The sequence below is a fragment of the Mauremys mutica genome, chromosome 3, assembly GCF_020497125.1.
Source record: "Mauremys mutica isolate MM-2020 ecotype Southern chromosome 3, ASM2049712v1, whole genome shotgun sequence".
Taxonomy (NCBI): Eukaryota; Metazoa; Chordata; order Testudines; family Geoemydidae; genus Mauremys; species Mauremys mutica.
Window position 1 is genome coordinate 14,104,121 of NC_059074.1, and position 16,828 is coordinate 14,120,948.

General features: G+C 45.2%; 1 protein-coding gene across 1 annotated transcript in view; it reads left to right on the plus strand.

The window, feature by feature from the left end:
• The window catches only part of PKHD1 (PKHD1 ciliary IPT domain containing fibrocystin/polyductin), a 367,689-nt gene that overhangs the window by 174,848 nt on the left and 176,013 nt on the right, over positions 1–16,828 (plus strand). The window contains exons 38-42 of the mRNA XM_045008841.1: positions 3,737–3,944; positions 6,107–6,264; positions 8,854–9,048; positions 12,281–12,406; positions 14,790–14,923. Of these exons, the coding sequence (XP_044864776.1) occupies positions 3,737–3,944; positions 6,107–6,264; positions 8,854–9,048; positions 12,281–12,406; positions 14,790–14,923 (821 nt within the window). The remainder of the gene's footprint in view (positions 1–3,736; positions 3,945–6,106; positions 6,265–8,853; positions 9,049–12,280; positions 12,407–14,789; positions 14,924–16,828) is intronic.

Below are 16,828 nucleotides of genomic sequence, written 5' to 3' on the forward strand. Positions count from 1 at the left end.
CTCGTACAGGAGGTGCAGGCTCTGTTGAGCGTGGGTGCTATCGAGGAGGTGCCTCCCTGCAGGCGGGGCAGGGGATTCTACTCCAGATATTTCCTCATCCCCAAGGCGAAAGGAGGTCTTCGTCCCATCTTGGACCTCCGGGAGCTGAACAGATACCTCTGCAAGCTCAAGTTTCGGATGGTAACCTTGGGGTCCATTATCCCTTCCTTGGATCCGGGAGACTGGTTTGCCGCCCTCGACATGAAAGACGCTTACTTTCATGTGGCGATTTACCCCCCCCACAGACGCTTCCTGCGCTTCATGGTCAACGCGACCCACTACCAGTTTGCGGTGTTACCCTTTGGCCTCTCCACTGCCCCGAGGGTGTTCACCAAGTGCATGGCGGTCGTGGCCGCAACTCTCCGTCGTCGCAGAATTCACGTATACCCCTATCTCGACGACTGGCTGATCCGTGGCCGATCTCAAGAACTGGTGACAGCCCAGGTGTCAGAGATACTGCACCTGTTCCGGTCTCTCGGCCTCCTCGTCAATGCCGAGAAGTCCCAATTACTGCCGACACAGCGATTGGAGTTCATAGGAGCAGTCCTCGACTCCACCCTCGCCAGGGCCTGCCTCCCTCGTTCTCGACACGAGACAATGGTCTCGCTCATTCGCAGCTTACAAGCCTTCCCTTCCACGACGGCCCGGTCCTGCCTTCGCCTGCTGGGCCACATGGCTGCGTGCACCTTTGTGACTGCGAACGCGAGGCTGAGGCTCCGTCCGTTCCAGATGTGGCTGACTTCGGTGTACCGGCCCCACCGCGACCCTCTAGATCTGGTGGTCACGGTCTCGGACCCCACTCTCCAGACGCTCACCTGGTGGCTGCATCAGGAGGTGGTCTGCGCCGGGGTTCCGTTTCGCCCCCCTCGCCCGTCGGTCACCCTGACCACAGACGCCTCGGCGCTTGGATGGGGGGCTCACATGGGAGACCTGCACACTCAGGGCCTCTGGTCGGCCCAGGAGCTCTCCCTGCACATCAACGTCAGGGAATTGAGAGCGATCCGCTTGGCTTGTCTCGCCTTTCTTGCACACCTCCGGGACCGCTGCGTCGCGGTATACACGGACAACACGGCAGCCATGTTCTATCTGAACAAACAGGGCGGGGCCCGATCCTCCCCGCTGTGCAAGGAGGCGATGCTCCTATGGGACCTGTGTGTAACCCACTCGATTCGCCTCGAAGCGTTCTTTCTACCAGGGGTGCAGAACACGCTGGCCGACCGTCTGAGCCGGTCTTTCGCTGCCCACGAGTGGTCCCTTCGCCCCGACGTGGCCCACACCATCTTCCAAAGGTGGGGATTTCCCCAAATAGACCTGTTTGCCTCCAGGACCAACAGGAAGTGCCACAGGTTCTGTTCGTACCAGGGTCGGGCTCCGGACTCCATCTCCGATGCGTTCCTCATGTCCTGGACGGGTCCCCTTCTATACGCCTTCCCGCCGTTCCCGCTAGTCCACCGAGTACTGCTCAAGCTACGGAGGGACAAGGCCCGCGTCATACTCGTCGCTCCGGCCTGGCCGAGGCAGCACTGGTATACCCTGCTCCTCGAGCTATCGATCCGGGATCCCATTCCCCTACCATTATGGCCGGATCTCATCTCTCAGGACCTCGGCAGGCTTTGTCACCCGAACCTGCAGTCGCTGCATCTTACAGCCTGGTTCCTGAGTGGTTGACCGACGCGGAGAGGACCTGTTCTGCGGCGGTGCAGCAAGTTCTCCTTGAAAGCAGAAAACCGTCCACACGCTCGACCTACCTGGCAAAGTGGAAACGCTTTGCCCTTTGGTGCGATCAGCAAGGTCTTAACCCCTTCTCGACCCCTCTCCAGACGGTCCTTGACTACCTCTGGTACCTGAAAGGCCAAGGTCTCGCGATCTCGTCCCTGAGGGTACACCTGGCGGCGCTTTCGGCCTTCCGGCCTGCTGTAGATGGTCGCTCCGTGTTTTCCAACCCCATGGTTGCCCGCTTCCTCAAGGGGTTGGACCGCCTCTACCCGCAAGTGCGGCCGCCGGCTCCTACGTGGGATCTGAACCTGACTCTCACCCAGCTGATGCGCCCGCCCTTCGAGCCCATGGCCTCCTGCTCCCTCCTCCATCTCACCTGGAAGACGGCCTTCCTCGTGGCGATCACATCCGCCAGACGAGTATCCGAACTCCGCGCCCTGACGGCGGGTCCCCCATATACCGTCTTCCACGCGGACAAAGTGCAGCTTCGGCCACATCCGGCCTTCCTCCCTAAGGTGGTGTCGGCCTTTCATCTTAATCAGGAGATCTTCCTCCCGGTCTTCTTTCCAAAGCCGCACGCCTCACCTCGTGAGCAGCAGCTCCACACCCTCGACGTCCGTAGGGCCCTCGCCTTTTACATTGACCGAACTAAGTCCTTCCGGCGTTCCTCCCAGCTCTTTGTCGCAATTGCGGAGCGCATGAAAGGCGAGCCTGTTTCATCCCAACGGATTTCTTCCTGGGTGACATCCTGCATACGGGCGTGCTACGAACTTGCTCGCGTCCCCCCGTGCCGGCTCACCGCACACTCGACAAGGGCGCACGCCTCATCAGCCGCCTTCCTGGCCCACGTTCCCATCCAGGACATCTGTCGAGCGGCCACCTGGTCTTCCGTCCACACCTTCGCTTCCCATTATGCGTTGGTGCAGCAGTCCCGAGACGACGCAGCCTTCGGCTCTGCGGTGCTACACTCCGCCACGTCTCATTCCGACCCCACCGCCTAGGTAAGGCTTGGGAATCACCTACATGGAATGCATAGGAGCAATCACTCGAAGAAGAAAAGACGGTTACTCACCTGTAGTAACTGGTGTTCTTCGAGATGTGTTGCTCCTATCCATTCCAGACCCGCCCTCCTTCCCCACTGTCGGAATAGCCGGCAAGAAGGAACTGAGGAGCGGACGGGCCGGCTGAGGTGTATAAGGGGCGCCATGACGGCGCCACTCCAGGGGGCGCCAGCCGGCCCGCCGGAGTTGCTAGGGTAAAAATGTTCCGGAGAGCCGTGCACGCGCGGCGCGCACACCTACATGGAATGGATAGGAGCAACACATCTCGAAGAACACCAGTTACTACAGGTGAGTAACCGTCTTTTTTTGGAATCTCCCTTTGGATACATCTTGCGGTCCCCACTGGCAGACGGAAGATTTATTCACCAGAAGCCTGCCGCTATTTCATTCGAGAGCCACGCAGAGCGTTGTTAATTATCAAGGGTTGGGGGTGTTTTACTAATCTGTTGTGGATGTGTGTAAGTGCTTGAGACTAAGTAAAGTTTAGCTTTAAGTGAAAGCACTCTTGTGCTGTCCTGTTTGTGCCAGCCATCTATCGGTCAGCCGGCTGTGTGTCCCCTGATTTATTTCCTGACACCTCCTTGCACAAAGTAAAAGTTACCAAGAGATTTGGGTTGAAAGAACCCTGGGTAACAAGTGCTCCCATTGCTGTAGTTAATACACCTCCCTGAGAGGTGGTAGCTAGGTCATTGGAACAATTCTTCCGACCTAGCGCTATCTACACTTAATTACGTTCTTCAGGGGTATGGATTTTTCACGCCCCTTGAGCAATGTAGCTGGGTTAGTAACTGTTTAGTGTACTCCTGGTCATAGTCTGAATGACTAGTCAGTATATTCTAAGCACCCAGCTAATGTGATTTGTCGAGTCCTCCTTTGTGACTGATAACTACCCAGTTCATTTCTTCATGTATCATTCCTAGGTTGGGTGCCACAAGTGGTGTCCACACACCTGAAGTCAGCAGCTTGCGTTAACGACTCTAGGATATTCCTAGAGGAGCCTGTCGACTGGCAGCCTGGGGATGAAGTTATTGTGAGTGGAACCGGTCCCGGAGATACGTATCGGCAAGAGGAAATTGTCACAATTGAGGCAGTGAACAACACTGAACTCTACCTTAGATCACCTCTCAGGTACGTGGGTCTTGGGGGAATCCCAACAACAGGTAGCTAACTTGTGATTTGTCTACACAGGAAGTTATTCTTGATTAAGTATTCCTGATTAACTCCCTATGTAGATGCTCTTATTTCAGAATAAGAATTAATCCAGAATAGTTAATCTTCTTTAAATTATTGCAGATTATTTTTCATTTGTAGAAAAAAAGTCAGTAAAGCATGGGAGTCAGGTTCAGCAATCTCAGCAATTCCAATATAAAATGATGACAGTACTAAAGAAATACCTTTCTTTGTGAAGTTTTACAAAAACGGTGACATCACCCTGTAACGATACATTCCAGTGTGCATCAAGAGCAAACCAAGAACCAGCCAGTGGACTTTGAACAATCTGTAGAGAGCTTTTTCATAGCAATTAAACCTTCAAAACTAAAAACTCTACAACCTCAGGCACAAAACCAGCTTCTCACCCTAATTTATGATAATGAACCCCCCCAAAACCTTCTGATGATATTTTACTGAACGCATTTAAAAAAAAATTTATTCTGAGCAGGAGAGTAGAATGTGCAAAGCTGAATTAGGTAACATTTATTTCTTATGACCCTATTGGACATTGAGCATATTTAAGAACATAAGAACATAAGAAAGGCCGTACCAGGTCAGACCAAAGGTCCATCTAGCCCAGTATCTGTCTACCGACAGTGGCCAATGCCACTGTTTTGGTTTAATTTTCCTTTTCTTTGCCAGGGCACATACAGCTGGGGCATTTCCAAAAATAAAACAACCAACCCAAGTGTAATAAAAATGTCCATTCTTTTTGGATAGTGGTGTCTGAGATGGTCCTGGTTGCCCAGTGCTGGTAGTCTATGCTTCCATGGTGGAGATAACATTACAGAGTCTTCTCGGGTTACTAGAGGTTGATGCCCTTAATTATTAAAGTGGGGTACAGAGTAAAATAATGTGTGGTAGGGGTGGGTATCGTAAGTCCTACATTTGGTCTCTAGTTGCCTGAAAAATGCTGGCCAAGAAAAGCAATATTTGGAGTTCATTAGGGCCCAATATATTCTGAATAGAGCTGGTCAACAATTTTCCAATGAAACTGTTTTTCACTGGAAAATTGGGTTTTTGACTAAATGAAAATTTTTGCAAAAAGTGTCTGGAAAAATTTGATTTTTGTGGTGGTGGTGGTGTTGATGTTGACTAACTGAATGCCCCAAACCAAAATATTTTGATTTGGAAATGCCGCTACAGGGCCTCTCAGGAGCTGTAGTTTGATTGTCTCCTGTCCCTAATCGGCTGTATTCACTGGACTCCTGGCCAAACTGCATCTCCCATGATGTACCAGGGCTTGGGACTCAGGTAATTCAGCAGCTCCTGTCTTTAAGAGAGGAGACCATGTTGCAGCATGGGGGATGTAGTCCAACGAGGGAGCCTGGCCTACAGAAGAGGATAGGAGCATGAGGCACTCAAACTAAAACTGTCCTGAAATACCATGGCAACATTTCCAACTAGAAATATGTTGGGTTTTGGCTAAAATATTTTATTATATGAATTTCCACCAAAAATCAAAATTATCTGTTCCCCTCCCACGCACCCCCCTTTTCTTTGACCAGCTATATTTCTGAATAGGATAGAGATGGGATGGAATAAATGAACAAAGCTCAAACGTATAAAACTGCAACAAAACTATTACTAAACTAGTGAGGCCAGTGAGGATTTGCCAATGATTGCAATGGCAATAGAATTGGGCCCCATACCACAATTGTCTGAAATATACAGATGTCACCTGAGAGCATCACTTGGCTCATACTCTTGAAGCTCAGCCTGGGTCACTCTTGGTGAACATTTCTATGAACCTGATGTGAGTTATGGTCATAATGAAGGAACCTGGTGGATTCAGATTTAATTCTGATTTTTTAATGTGTGTGCATAGAACATGTTGAAACCTTTTTAAACCAACCAGAGTCTTTCCATACTCCCAAACCCTTTTATAATTCACAGGAATTTGCTGTTGTAGTTATGAAATAGAGATGGACTCAGAGCTAGACCCTGGAACTTAACAAAACTAGTTTAGACCCAGCTCTGAATTGTGAAGTTTCCATCTCTAAGCTCAAGATGAACAGATGCTTCCTGCAGACGTTCTGGCAGTCATGTTCTTGTGTCTGTTGCTATGCTTTGTATAGGTACCCTCACAGCTCTGGAGAAGAGTGGGTGCATGGGCAGCGCTTTGCTCTGAAAGCTGTTGTGGCATTGCTTAGCAGGAGAATTGTTGTTCGAGGAAACCTCACCAGAGAGAGGATGTCCCACCTAAGTGCATGTGCTGAAGCAGGTGTATCAGGAGGTAAGAAGATTATTTGGATAGAGACATGTTCAAAGGAAAAGAAATAAATAAAGGCAGTATTCTTACTTTGACATCACATTATGGTATATCATTTTGTTAGAAAGCCTTCTGAACAGAATAACTTTGACGCCCACTCAGCACCAGGAAAGTGAACTTATCTTTCCAGACATTGTTTGACATGAAAGTATGAAGTCTCAGGAGTTGAACTGAATTTCCTTGTTATCTTGCAGATGTGTTATCCTCATGTTGTTGTTGCAAGCCATCTTCGGAACTCCCCCCCCACCTTTTTTAAATGAGCCTAAAGTGGTAAAAAAGAGGATATCTTTTGAAAATAATGTTTCCATGTACATATTATGTTAAACTTTTAATTGTGTTTACTAGGTAGTGACTTAAAGAAAATCTCCCAATCCTTTTTATACTCTTGAGTGTAGAAGACTGAGATGTTACTAAATGCATTTGGAAAACCTGGTCAAATAAAGATAATTGGTTTGATTTCCTCTCACTTACAGTGGTTTTTATGCCTGTATAACTCCACTGACTTGCAGGGCTGGGTTCCTGGTTCACCCAGGGGTTCCTGCATAAAAGAGAGCAGAACCACACCCAGTGACTGTAATTTGGGGTGATAATTAGGACTGCTGACTGCACATACTTTCCTTTAAAACTAAAATTCTGGCTGCTTTAAACTTTTGACACATTTGGTATGCAGCAGCCAATTGCTGGTACAGCCCCATGGGCTTACTCTGGCACCCAGGAATATTGTCATTGATATGCAGTAGGAGTGGGAGGAGTTGGAGTGGTTTTATTTGTGTTAGAGTGAAGCTGTGGTTGTCACAGGAATAACAAGAAGATGGTTTGGGTGGGTGTCAGATTGTCTGGAGTGGCTCAGGGCAGACTGTCACAAAACAGGGCAGACACCCCCAATCTGGTGGTGTGTTCTATAATTCGATTTCATCAAACCAGTGACAAATGTGAACTCCTGGATCACTTATACCAGTCTTATCATAGAGTCACAGACAGTCCCGTTAGATTCTCCAGTTCTATCTTGCCACCCAGACAAACTGGACTTTGTGATAAAAGGTAATTTAAACCAAAAATCACATCACATTTAGGTTGCTCCCAGTCCCAAGAGACTAGTCACTTACTCCAGATCTCTTGATCTTACACCAAAGACAACACCGGTAGCCAATTCTGTAGTTCACTAACTAAAGGTTTATTAGTTAAGAAAAGGAAATGAGAGTTACTGAGAGATTAAGGCAGGTAAAATATATGTACAGGTGAGTCACAGTTTGTAATTCCAAATGGCGGCAGGGATGTAATAAACTGCCAGTTTCCCAAAAGCCTTTTCAGGGTTCCCAGATAGTCTCTGGGGACTCTGCTTTGCATCTGGTACACTTCCCTGTAAGAGTCCAAATAGTCCAGAGATGTGGGATCTTTCCTGGAATCCATACTTATAGCTTCTTCTCACCAAAAACAAGCTGTGAGAAGCCATGTGGCTTTTCCTCTGGTGACGGAGAGAGGAACGCATTTTGAGTCTTTGACCTCCGATCATCACACACAATGCCCACTTGCTTCGAAATGAGCACTTTTCTGTTAAAGTTCTTCGTTTGAATTGCACAAGGCTTCTTTCTCATTTGATGGCTCGTTTGGTGGGTTACTTAGTTACAGGGGTGTATACAATGTACAGGTTTGCTACTCCATTATACCAGGATACAGAAAAGTGAAAACAATGCACGTAACATCCCACTCGTTTTCATGACGTTTAAGCACCAAATACACTCTTCTACATTTAACAACCACTTTTATCTATACTAATACACAAGTGAAGTGCCCTGCAGCTCTGGCACCTCGGTTGCCAGCGTCGCAGTGGGATTTTGTTGTTACAGATTTGTCTTAAAAATAAAAGAAAATAAATAAAATTGTGCTGTTAAAAGTGACCGGACAGTGTTGGAGACTGAAAATCTCTCTGTAGCCTCAGAATGGGCACAGCTTGGGCAGTGGTAGTACAAATCTCCATATGCTACCCACCTGTGTGCCTCATGTCTGACCTGGAAGCGCCATCTAGGGACAAGGGGATTGTTCATACTCAATCCCATTTAAATCCTCTCTAACCTCTGCCAACAAGAGAGAGGGGTGATCTGAGTGCCTGTCACGGAGCCCTGCATCCATCTTTGACCCTGAGCAAGATGCTACTTAAGCCCTGTGTCTCACTTTCCCCCCTTGCCAGGTGGGGGTAATAGTCTTTACTTACACCTCCGAGAGGTACTGTGAAGAGTGAATGTTCATAAAGAATTTTGAAGTATTCTCATTGCAGTTTAATTCAAATACATCCATGCCCAATCGCCTTTTCATGAATCTGACCCAAAGTAAATCAATGTCAAATTCATCTTTCCCAGGCACAGATCTACTTAGAACTGAACAGAAGGAGCTTACCGAAGCATAAAATGACTTCAGCTTCCTGCAGGTTTCAATATACGTCCCTCTAAAAAGGATCAGTTCTTATGCATGGAAAGACGAGGCTTAGGACTTTGCATGGCGCACAGAGTCACTGTGGGGCTGTGCCGTTGACAGACTCTCTCTGCTGTATTTCAGATGCCTCGGTATGTCTGTACAAGAGGAGTGAGAGGATGCTAGGATCCCGGGATATGGGGGCCGTTGTTATTGTGCAGGCTTTCCAGGGTGAGGACAGTCACATCCGTTTGGAAGGCGTTCAGTTCCAGCACGTGGGCCAAGCATTCCAGCAGCACCTGAGCGCACTGACGATTGCCGGGGATGCCCGTATGACTGGTGAGAGACTGGTTAGGGCCCTTGCCTAGCACTTGGGAGACCTTGGTTCAATTACCTGCTCTGCCACCAACTTCCTCTGTGGACTCAGCCAAGTCACTTAGCCTTTCTGTGCTTCAGCTCCTTATCTGTAAAATGGGGACAATAGCACTGCCCCGACTCTCGGGTGTCTTGTCAGGGTAGAGACGCTAAAGACTGTGAAGTGCTGTGGGATCTATTGATGAAAACTGCTATACTGTATAAGAAATAGGTGCTATTGATAATTATTATAGTTCGGAGACAGGCACAAGAAATACCGTGAACCAAGCCTCCACTGATTGAACTTGGGGCATGAAAATGATCATGAAATGGTAGAGTTCATGATTCTAAGGAATGGTAGGAGGGAGAACAGCATAATAAAGACAATGGATTTCAAGAAGGCAGACTTTATCAAACTCAGGGAATTGGCAGGTTAAGATCTCATGGGAAACAAGTGTAAGAGGAAAAACAATAGAAGACAGTTGGCAGTTTTTCAAAGAGACATTATTAAGGGCACAAGACCAGTCAGCTTAACTTCAGTACCCAGAAAGATAATGGAACAAATAATTAAGCAATCAATTTGCAACCATCTAGAAGATAAGTAACAGTCAGCATGGATTTGTCAAAAACTAATTGTGTCAAACCAACCTGATAGCTTTCTTTGACAGGGTAACAAGCCTTGTGGATAGGGGGGAAGCATTAAACATGGTATATCTTGATTTTAGTAAAGCTTTGATTCTGTCCCGCATGATCTTCTCATAAATAAACTAGGGAACTGCAACTTTTATGGAGCTACTATAATGACCTGGACAAACTGGAGAAATGGTCTGAAGTAAATAGGATGAAATTTAATAAGGACAAATGCAAAGTACTCCATTTAGGAAGGAACAATCAGTTGTGCACATACAAAATAGGAAATGACCGCCTAGGAAGGAGTACTGCGGAAAGGGATCTGGGGGTCATAGTGGACCACAAGCTAAATATGAGTCAAACAGTTTAACGCTGTTGCAAAAAAAGCGAACATCATTCTGGGATGTATTAGCAGGAGTGTTGTAAGCAAGACAGGAGAAGTAATTCTTCCACTCTACTCTGCGCTCATTAGGCCTCAACAGGAGCATTGTGTTCAGTTCTGGGTGCCACATTTCTGGAAGGATATGGACAAATTGGAGAAAGTCCAGAGAAGAGCAACACAAATTATTAAAAGTCTAGAAAATATGATCTATGAGGGAAGATTGAAAAAATTGGGTTTGTTTAGTCTGGAAAAGAGAAGACCGAGAAGGGACACAATAACAGTTTTCAAGTATGTAAAAGGTTGTTACAAGGAGGCAGAAGAAAAATTGTTTTTCTTAACCTCTGAGGATAGAAGAAGCAGCAATGGGCTTAAATTGCAGCAAGGGAGGTTTAGGTTGGACATTAGGAAAAACTTCCTAACTGTCAGGGTGGTTAAACACTGGAATAAATTACCTAGGGAGGTTGTGGAATCGCTGTGATTGGAGGTGTTTAAGAACAGGTTAGACAAACACCTGTCAGGAATGGTCTAGATAATATTGTCCTGCCATGAGTGGAGGGGACTGGACTAGAGGTCCCTTTCAGTTCTATAATTCTATGATTCTATGTTTTCTTCAAAATCCACATTCCAAACCAAACCAAATTTTGTATTTAGGGGCCTCTCTCTGTGCTCCATGAAATGTGTTTCAGACTAGGGGTGGTTCGATTAAATAAGAAATCCACATTAAGTTTTATCCATTCCTAGAACTCAACCCCTAATGAATCTTGTTGAAGATTTTAAGATATTTAATTGTCTTTCCCCTCTGCCTAGCAGCCCATCTCAAATTATATTTCATTTTTGCTGCTTCTCTTTGTAATCATGGTCTGGCCGGCACTGGAAACAGAAGTAAAATACTAAGAATGAGCTTATTTCATTAGTTTCAGTCCAGAAACTGGAAAGCAGGAAGAGCTGGAAAGGTCATGGGTAAAGTTGGTTCTCATGAGATTCCTAGCCAAACTTCGTAGAATAATAGAATTCATAGAATCATAGAAGATTAGGGTTGGAAGAGACCTCAGGAAGTCATCTAGTCCAATCCACTGCTCAAAGCAGGACCCAAACCCACTAAATTATCCCAGCCAGGGCTTTGTCAAGCCAGACCTTAAAAACCTCTAAGGATGGAGATTCCACCATCTCCTAGTTAACCCAGTCCAGTGCTTCACCACCCTCCTAGTGAAATAGTGTTTCCTAATATCCAACCTAGACCTCCCTCACTGTAATCTCATGGGGGAGGTTTAATTAACCTGTAATATCAGTCTTTTAGGGTTTGTCCATCACTACTGCAGACTGCTAGTAAAGTCTGGTGACTGTTGTAAGGCCCTCCAACTCCTGTTCATACCAATGGGAGTCTTTCCATTGCTGTCAAAGGGAGCTAGATTAAGTCCAGGATATGAACATTAGCTGAGCATGCTTTGCCTTTGTCCTGGCATGTAGCCCACACAGGCCTGTCGTTAGTCATTTCTGCTAATTTGCACATGGCTTACTGGGTTGCATACTCTTACAGTGTAATGACATTTTTATTCTTGCTTTGCGGATCACTGGATGGTAGGGTGACCAGATGTCCCGATTTTATAGGGACAGTCCTGATTTTGTGTTCTTTTTCTTACATAGGCTCCTATTACCCCCCACTGCTGTCCCGATTTTTCACATTTGCTGTCTGGTCACCCTACTGGATGGCATATGTTCGGCTTCTTGTGTGATTGTGCTAAACTGGCCACGTTTCAAAATTTGTCGTATAGAAAAAAACTCACTTGCATGACATTGCTGTGATGCAAATTCACTTATTATAGTGACATCATAGAAAGTGTGATATATTTGTGTATGCATGATGCCACAGTACTTTGCAATGTTATGATGCTGCTTTAAAACCTCATTATGTTGTGATGCAATGTCACAATGTTGCAAACATTTTACTAGTTGGAAATCATTTTGGGACTGAGGGGGTAAAATCCATCATATAAACAGTACTTGCAGGTTGATAAAAAATTGCAAAATTTGGTAAGGGTGAACAGCTTAAATTGCGATCTTTCTCATTGGAGCATCACAGCAAATTGGCTTAATCAAGCAGCATCAGAGTTGATGAATAATAGTTTGTACAGAAACATCACCTTTAACAGAGGCAACCTGGAGTTATATTCTTGCTTTCCTCTGACACTACCCTTTTCTTTCCAGATTCTTACATTCGCGGTTGCTCTGTGTGGGATTCCTTTGGTCGGGGACTCAGTCTGTCGAGGACTTCAGAGCTAAGAGTGGACAATAATGTTTTCTATAACATTTTAGGTCATGGGATTCTACTGGGTAAGTGAAGCAGAGGATTTTCAATCAACCTATATGTGGCTCTTTATGCCAAGGATACTGTTAATCAAAACTTCCTTGGGTGGAAGAAGGTTCAATTCATGTTCTCTGGCGCTAGTCTTGTGGAATTCAGTATATCATTCTCCAACTTCCTCATGCAGCTGCTGAGGACCTATTTCCTTATAACCATATATGCCGTGGGTCCATTTCTTATGAGCAGCATGGAGCTTGTTCAGTCCCATTGGTACTTCTCTCCCACCCCACCTCTTTTCTTTACAATCTAACAGTAGATAGAGATTCACCTGGCATGGAAAGAACTCTATGATGTAATATTTAAAGGCCCGGTTCACCAAAGCACATAAAGACATACTTCCCATTAGTGTTGATCAGGTGACATTGAAAACAATGGGATGATAGCGCATGCTTAAAGTCAAGCACAGGCCTAAGTACTTGACTGACTTGGAACTTGAGACAACAAAAATATTGAAAATCAAAATCTCTCTCCTATCTACCATTAAAGCAAGCTGGAGATTGGTCTGCAGACTGTTCCACCAGCATCCCATACTGCCTAAGTATCTAATGATATCATGTTAGTTTTGGCTGCTGTTAAACAAACAAACAAAAGCCTTAGGCCCTGATCCTGCAATCCAGTGCACACATGCAGGCTTTCCTCTCGACTGGCGTCCCACTGAAATCACTTTGACTATAAACAGGTGCAGCGCTCAACCTGTCCAGGTCTTAATTTGGAAATCTGTTCCTCCCATCATTCATGCTGAGACATAAGTCTGACTTTCCAATCTCTGGGCTGAACTAAATGTCCTCAGCAATTTCGGTCTGAATACTCTGTATCCTCAAGACGTCTTTAATGGCTTCAATGTCAGTAGCTCCAGAGGGTCTGAAAGATGAATTTATATATCATTTTGTTACCTGTAAAGGCATATTTATTATAGCTGCCTGTTTGCTGCTCTAGAATTGGAATCTCTCAATGATTTCATTTAAACCCCTATTTTCTAGGGTTTGCAGGACCGTCATAAAAATTTGCTCTGGGCTTAAAGTTAATTGGCAAACAAGATCCCAGCCTGGAAGCCAAGACTTGTTATGCCTCCTTTCAAACCTGGATGACTCTCAAAAGCACTAGTGTACAGTCCTACTTTTGTTCTCATAACGGCTGTGACTGAAATAAATACAATCTGAAAAGGAAATATTTCTCAGTAGGATCTAGTTCCAAGGTAAATGAAATGGAGGTTGCAGGGTGTGTGAAAAAATAAAGCTCCAAACTCAATGCATTTCCCCCCCCGGAGATCAGCTTGAATTTAGGGTGGTTAATATGTGGGAGGGTACCTGTGTCCGGGGAAGAATTGCAGGGAGCATTGGCATATGTTATCCCTAGCAAGAACCATATTTCTTGTAAAAGAAGGGGAAGATTGACTTGCATGTTCCCTGGATAGGGCTTGCCATTTTCCAGATAGATGATGCCTGGCATTTCCTTAGGATGGAGGTTAAAGTGCTTTTCTTTCCTTTCTGTGCCAATTCATGGTGCATGCTGTTTTTGGGACCCAATTGCTGCAGGCAGGGGGCATGTGTGCTGCTGTGAGTGGTGGGATCCATTGTTGTCTTCTGCCCATTGTCTAGTTCATGCCTTCAAAAAAAAATAAAAAACCCAACAACCACCAGAATAAAACAACAAGCAAAAACCCAAGGCACTTTGGCACATGATTGCATGATGTGATTTTAATGTTTCTGTTTACATGGTTAAGGCATTGGGTGGGGACTCAGGAGATTTTGGGTTTAATTCCTGGCTTTGTCACAGGGTGCGTGTGTGAATTTAGGCAACTCACCTCATCTCTCTGTGCCTCTGTTCCCCATCTGTACAATGTGTATCATAATATCTCTTCTTTTTAGCTGTTGTCTGTCTTCTCTGTTTAGATTGTAAACTCTTCGGAGCAGAGACTGTCTTATTCTGTGTTTGTACAGTACCTAGCACAAGAGGCTCTGATCTTGGTTCCTCTTGGTATGACCAGAGTACAAATTAATAATAACAGTTTCCTCTTCACCCTGTGGAAATTATCTGATCTTTCAACTATGCACCACGGTAATAATCTTCACCCCTGATATTTAGACCCCTGACATGTTACATTGATCCTGCTCCACTCTCAGCTTTCCTTCTATGGCATAACATGGATTCCAGAGTGCTTTGCAAATAGTATATGTACAACACCGCAGAAATGCAGCCACCTCTGTGGTGAAAAGCTGCGGCCAACCAGCATACACTGCCTTGCGCAACAGTATAGATGGGGAATAAAACATACAGAATAATACGTGGTCTGCATGAGTGATGATCGTTAGAGCTGTATTTGATGAATTTGTGCCTCTGATTATATTTTAGGAGGGTCGTTAGAACAGGGGAATAGAGTCAGGCACAACACAGTGATTGGACTTTCTGGAACTGATGGACTTTCCAACATAGAAACGTTATCACCAGCAGGGATCTACATCAGGGCTCCTGCTAACCAGATAGAGGTAAAGGAAAAAACAACACTGTATCAAAGAACAACATCATGGTTTGAAATATGGTTCTCAGGGTGACCCAAACACAGGCTGTTCACTTACTGAGTGAGTTTTAATAAGTATGGTTACTGCAACAGGATAGTAATACAAGTGCACAATGCTATATTCCCAAATAATTGTGCGTGTGTCTGTCTGTGTGTGTCTCTCTTTCTCTCTCTCTCTCTCTATATATATTAACACACACACACTCTCTCTCTCACTCACACATACCTACACAGAATCTCTTTCTCTCACATACATACGGTGTGAAATGTTTGCAACTAAACTCCAGTCCCTATGTAACTTCCAAGCTTCTTATGTTTCATTACAAAGTCCAAAGTCATCTTGGGTTCATCAGAAGGTTCATAAAATTTTGCCAAAATACCTAGGCCCAGATCTGATCAATTCTGGTCCAGTTTTATTGTTTCCATCACACTTTAAAAAACTCCCAGTTTTTCATGATCTGGATGGCAAACCAAATACAATTCCTCAGTTTCAAGTGAATTCCACCTGGATTTGTACCCAAAACTCAAGAAAAACTCCGGGACTGCCAATCCATAGAAACTGAAACCAACGAGGAACTACATATGAGGATATGATTTCCCCTTCACGCTATGCTCCTCAAAGAGTTGCACCTAACTTTGAAGGTGAGAGACTGCCAACAGGTTTCCTGTATTACTCTCATGACAAGCTTGCCTGAGAATAAAGAGAGAACTTTGATTTAATTCCCTGCAGGGCATATACCCAACTTTACAGGCCATTTTAGAGAACATAGTGGAGGCACCTATTATGTTAAAAAAAAAAAAGTAGGCAGAGTAGCATGACTCCAGGGCCTCTAAACATAGAGAGATCTATGCGGTTGTACATTGGCATAGCCTAGAGCTGTCTGACTCAGTACCAACGGTTCAGCTGTTAAAGGCCTTGCTACATTATCTGTCAATGTACTTGTGAAGCTAACTCAGTCAGTTTTCAATGCATTTGTTTAGCTCGTGTGCAATAATAGAAATACAGAGATCTATTTCGAAGTTGAGGCCATGGACATGTAACCAGCCACTGGGGTTAAAACTCCTTTTCAAAAAACTACTGGGGCCTGTCCTCTGCAAGCCAGTGTGGGTGGAATAGCAGATGCTCGTTGCAATCTCCATTGTGATCTGCCATCTAAAGGGATGGGTATATAAGTCATTGCAACAGCAGGATACTGAGGGCTAAAAGAAAACCAGGATTCTACCTCCCTTTATCTACATTATTAGTAGGGGTATTTATTATCGTACAGTACCCAGAAGTGCTTGACAGAAAAAAGGAAATACACGGTCACTGTAGGAAAGACCACAATATATTTGTAGGCTTTTGGGGTTAGGCACAGTATCCTATGATGTGCCTGTATGGTGCTTAATCTTGCTTGGGGCCTTTAGACTCTACCCGAATATAAAAAGTAGAAGTGCTGAACTGTAGGGCGGGAAGGAAGGATTTTAGCCACAGAACTATGCTCATGAAGCTAACCAATTTAGGCATGAGGGTTCATAAAAACATAAGAATGACCATACTGGGTCAGATCAGTGGTCCTTCTAGCCCAGCATCTAGTCTTCCAACAGTGACCAGTGGAATACACAGAATAGGGCAATTATTGAGTAATCCATCCCTTCTTATTCCAATTCCAGCTTCGGTCAATTAGAGATTTAGGGATACCCAGAGCATGGGGTTGCATCTCTGACCATTTTGGCTAATAGCCATTGATGGACCTCTCCTCCATGAATTAATCTAATTCTTTTCTGAACTCTGTTATAATCCTGGTCTTCACAACAACCCCTGACAAAAGTTCCACAGGTTGACTATGCGTTGTGTGAGGAACTACTTTGTTATGATTGTTTTAAACCTGCT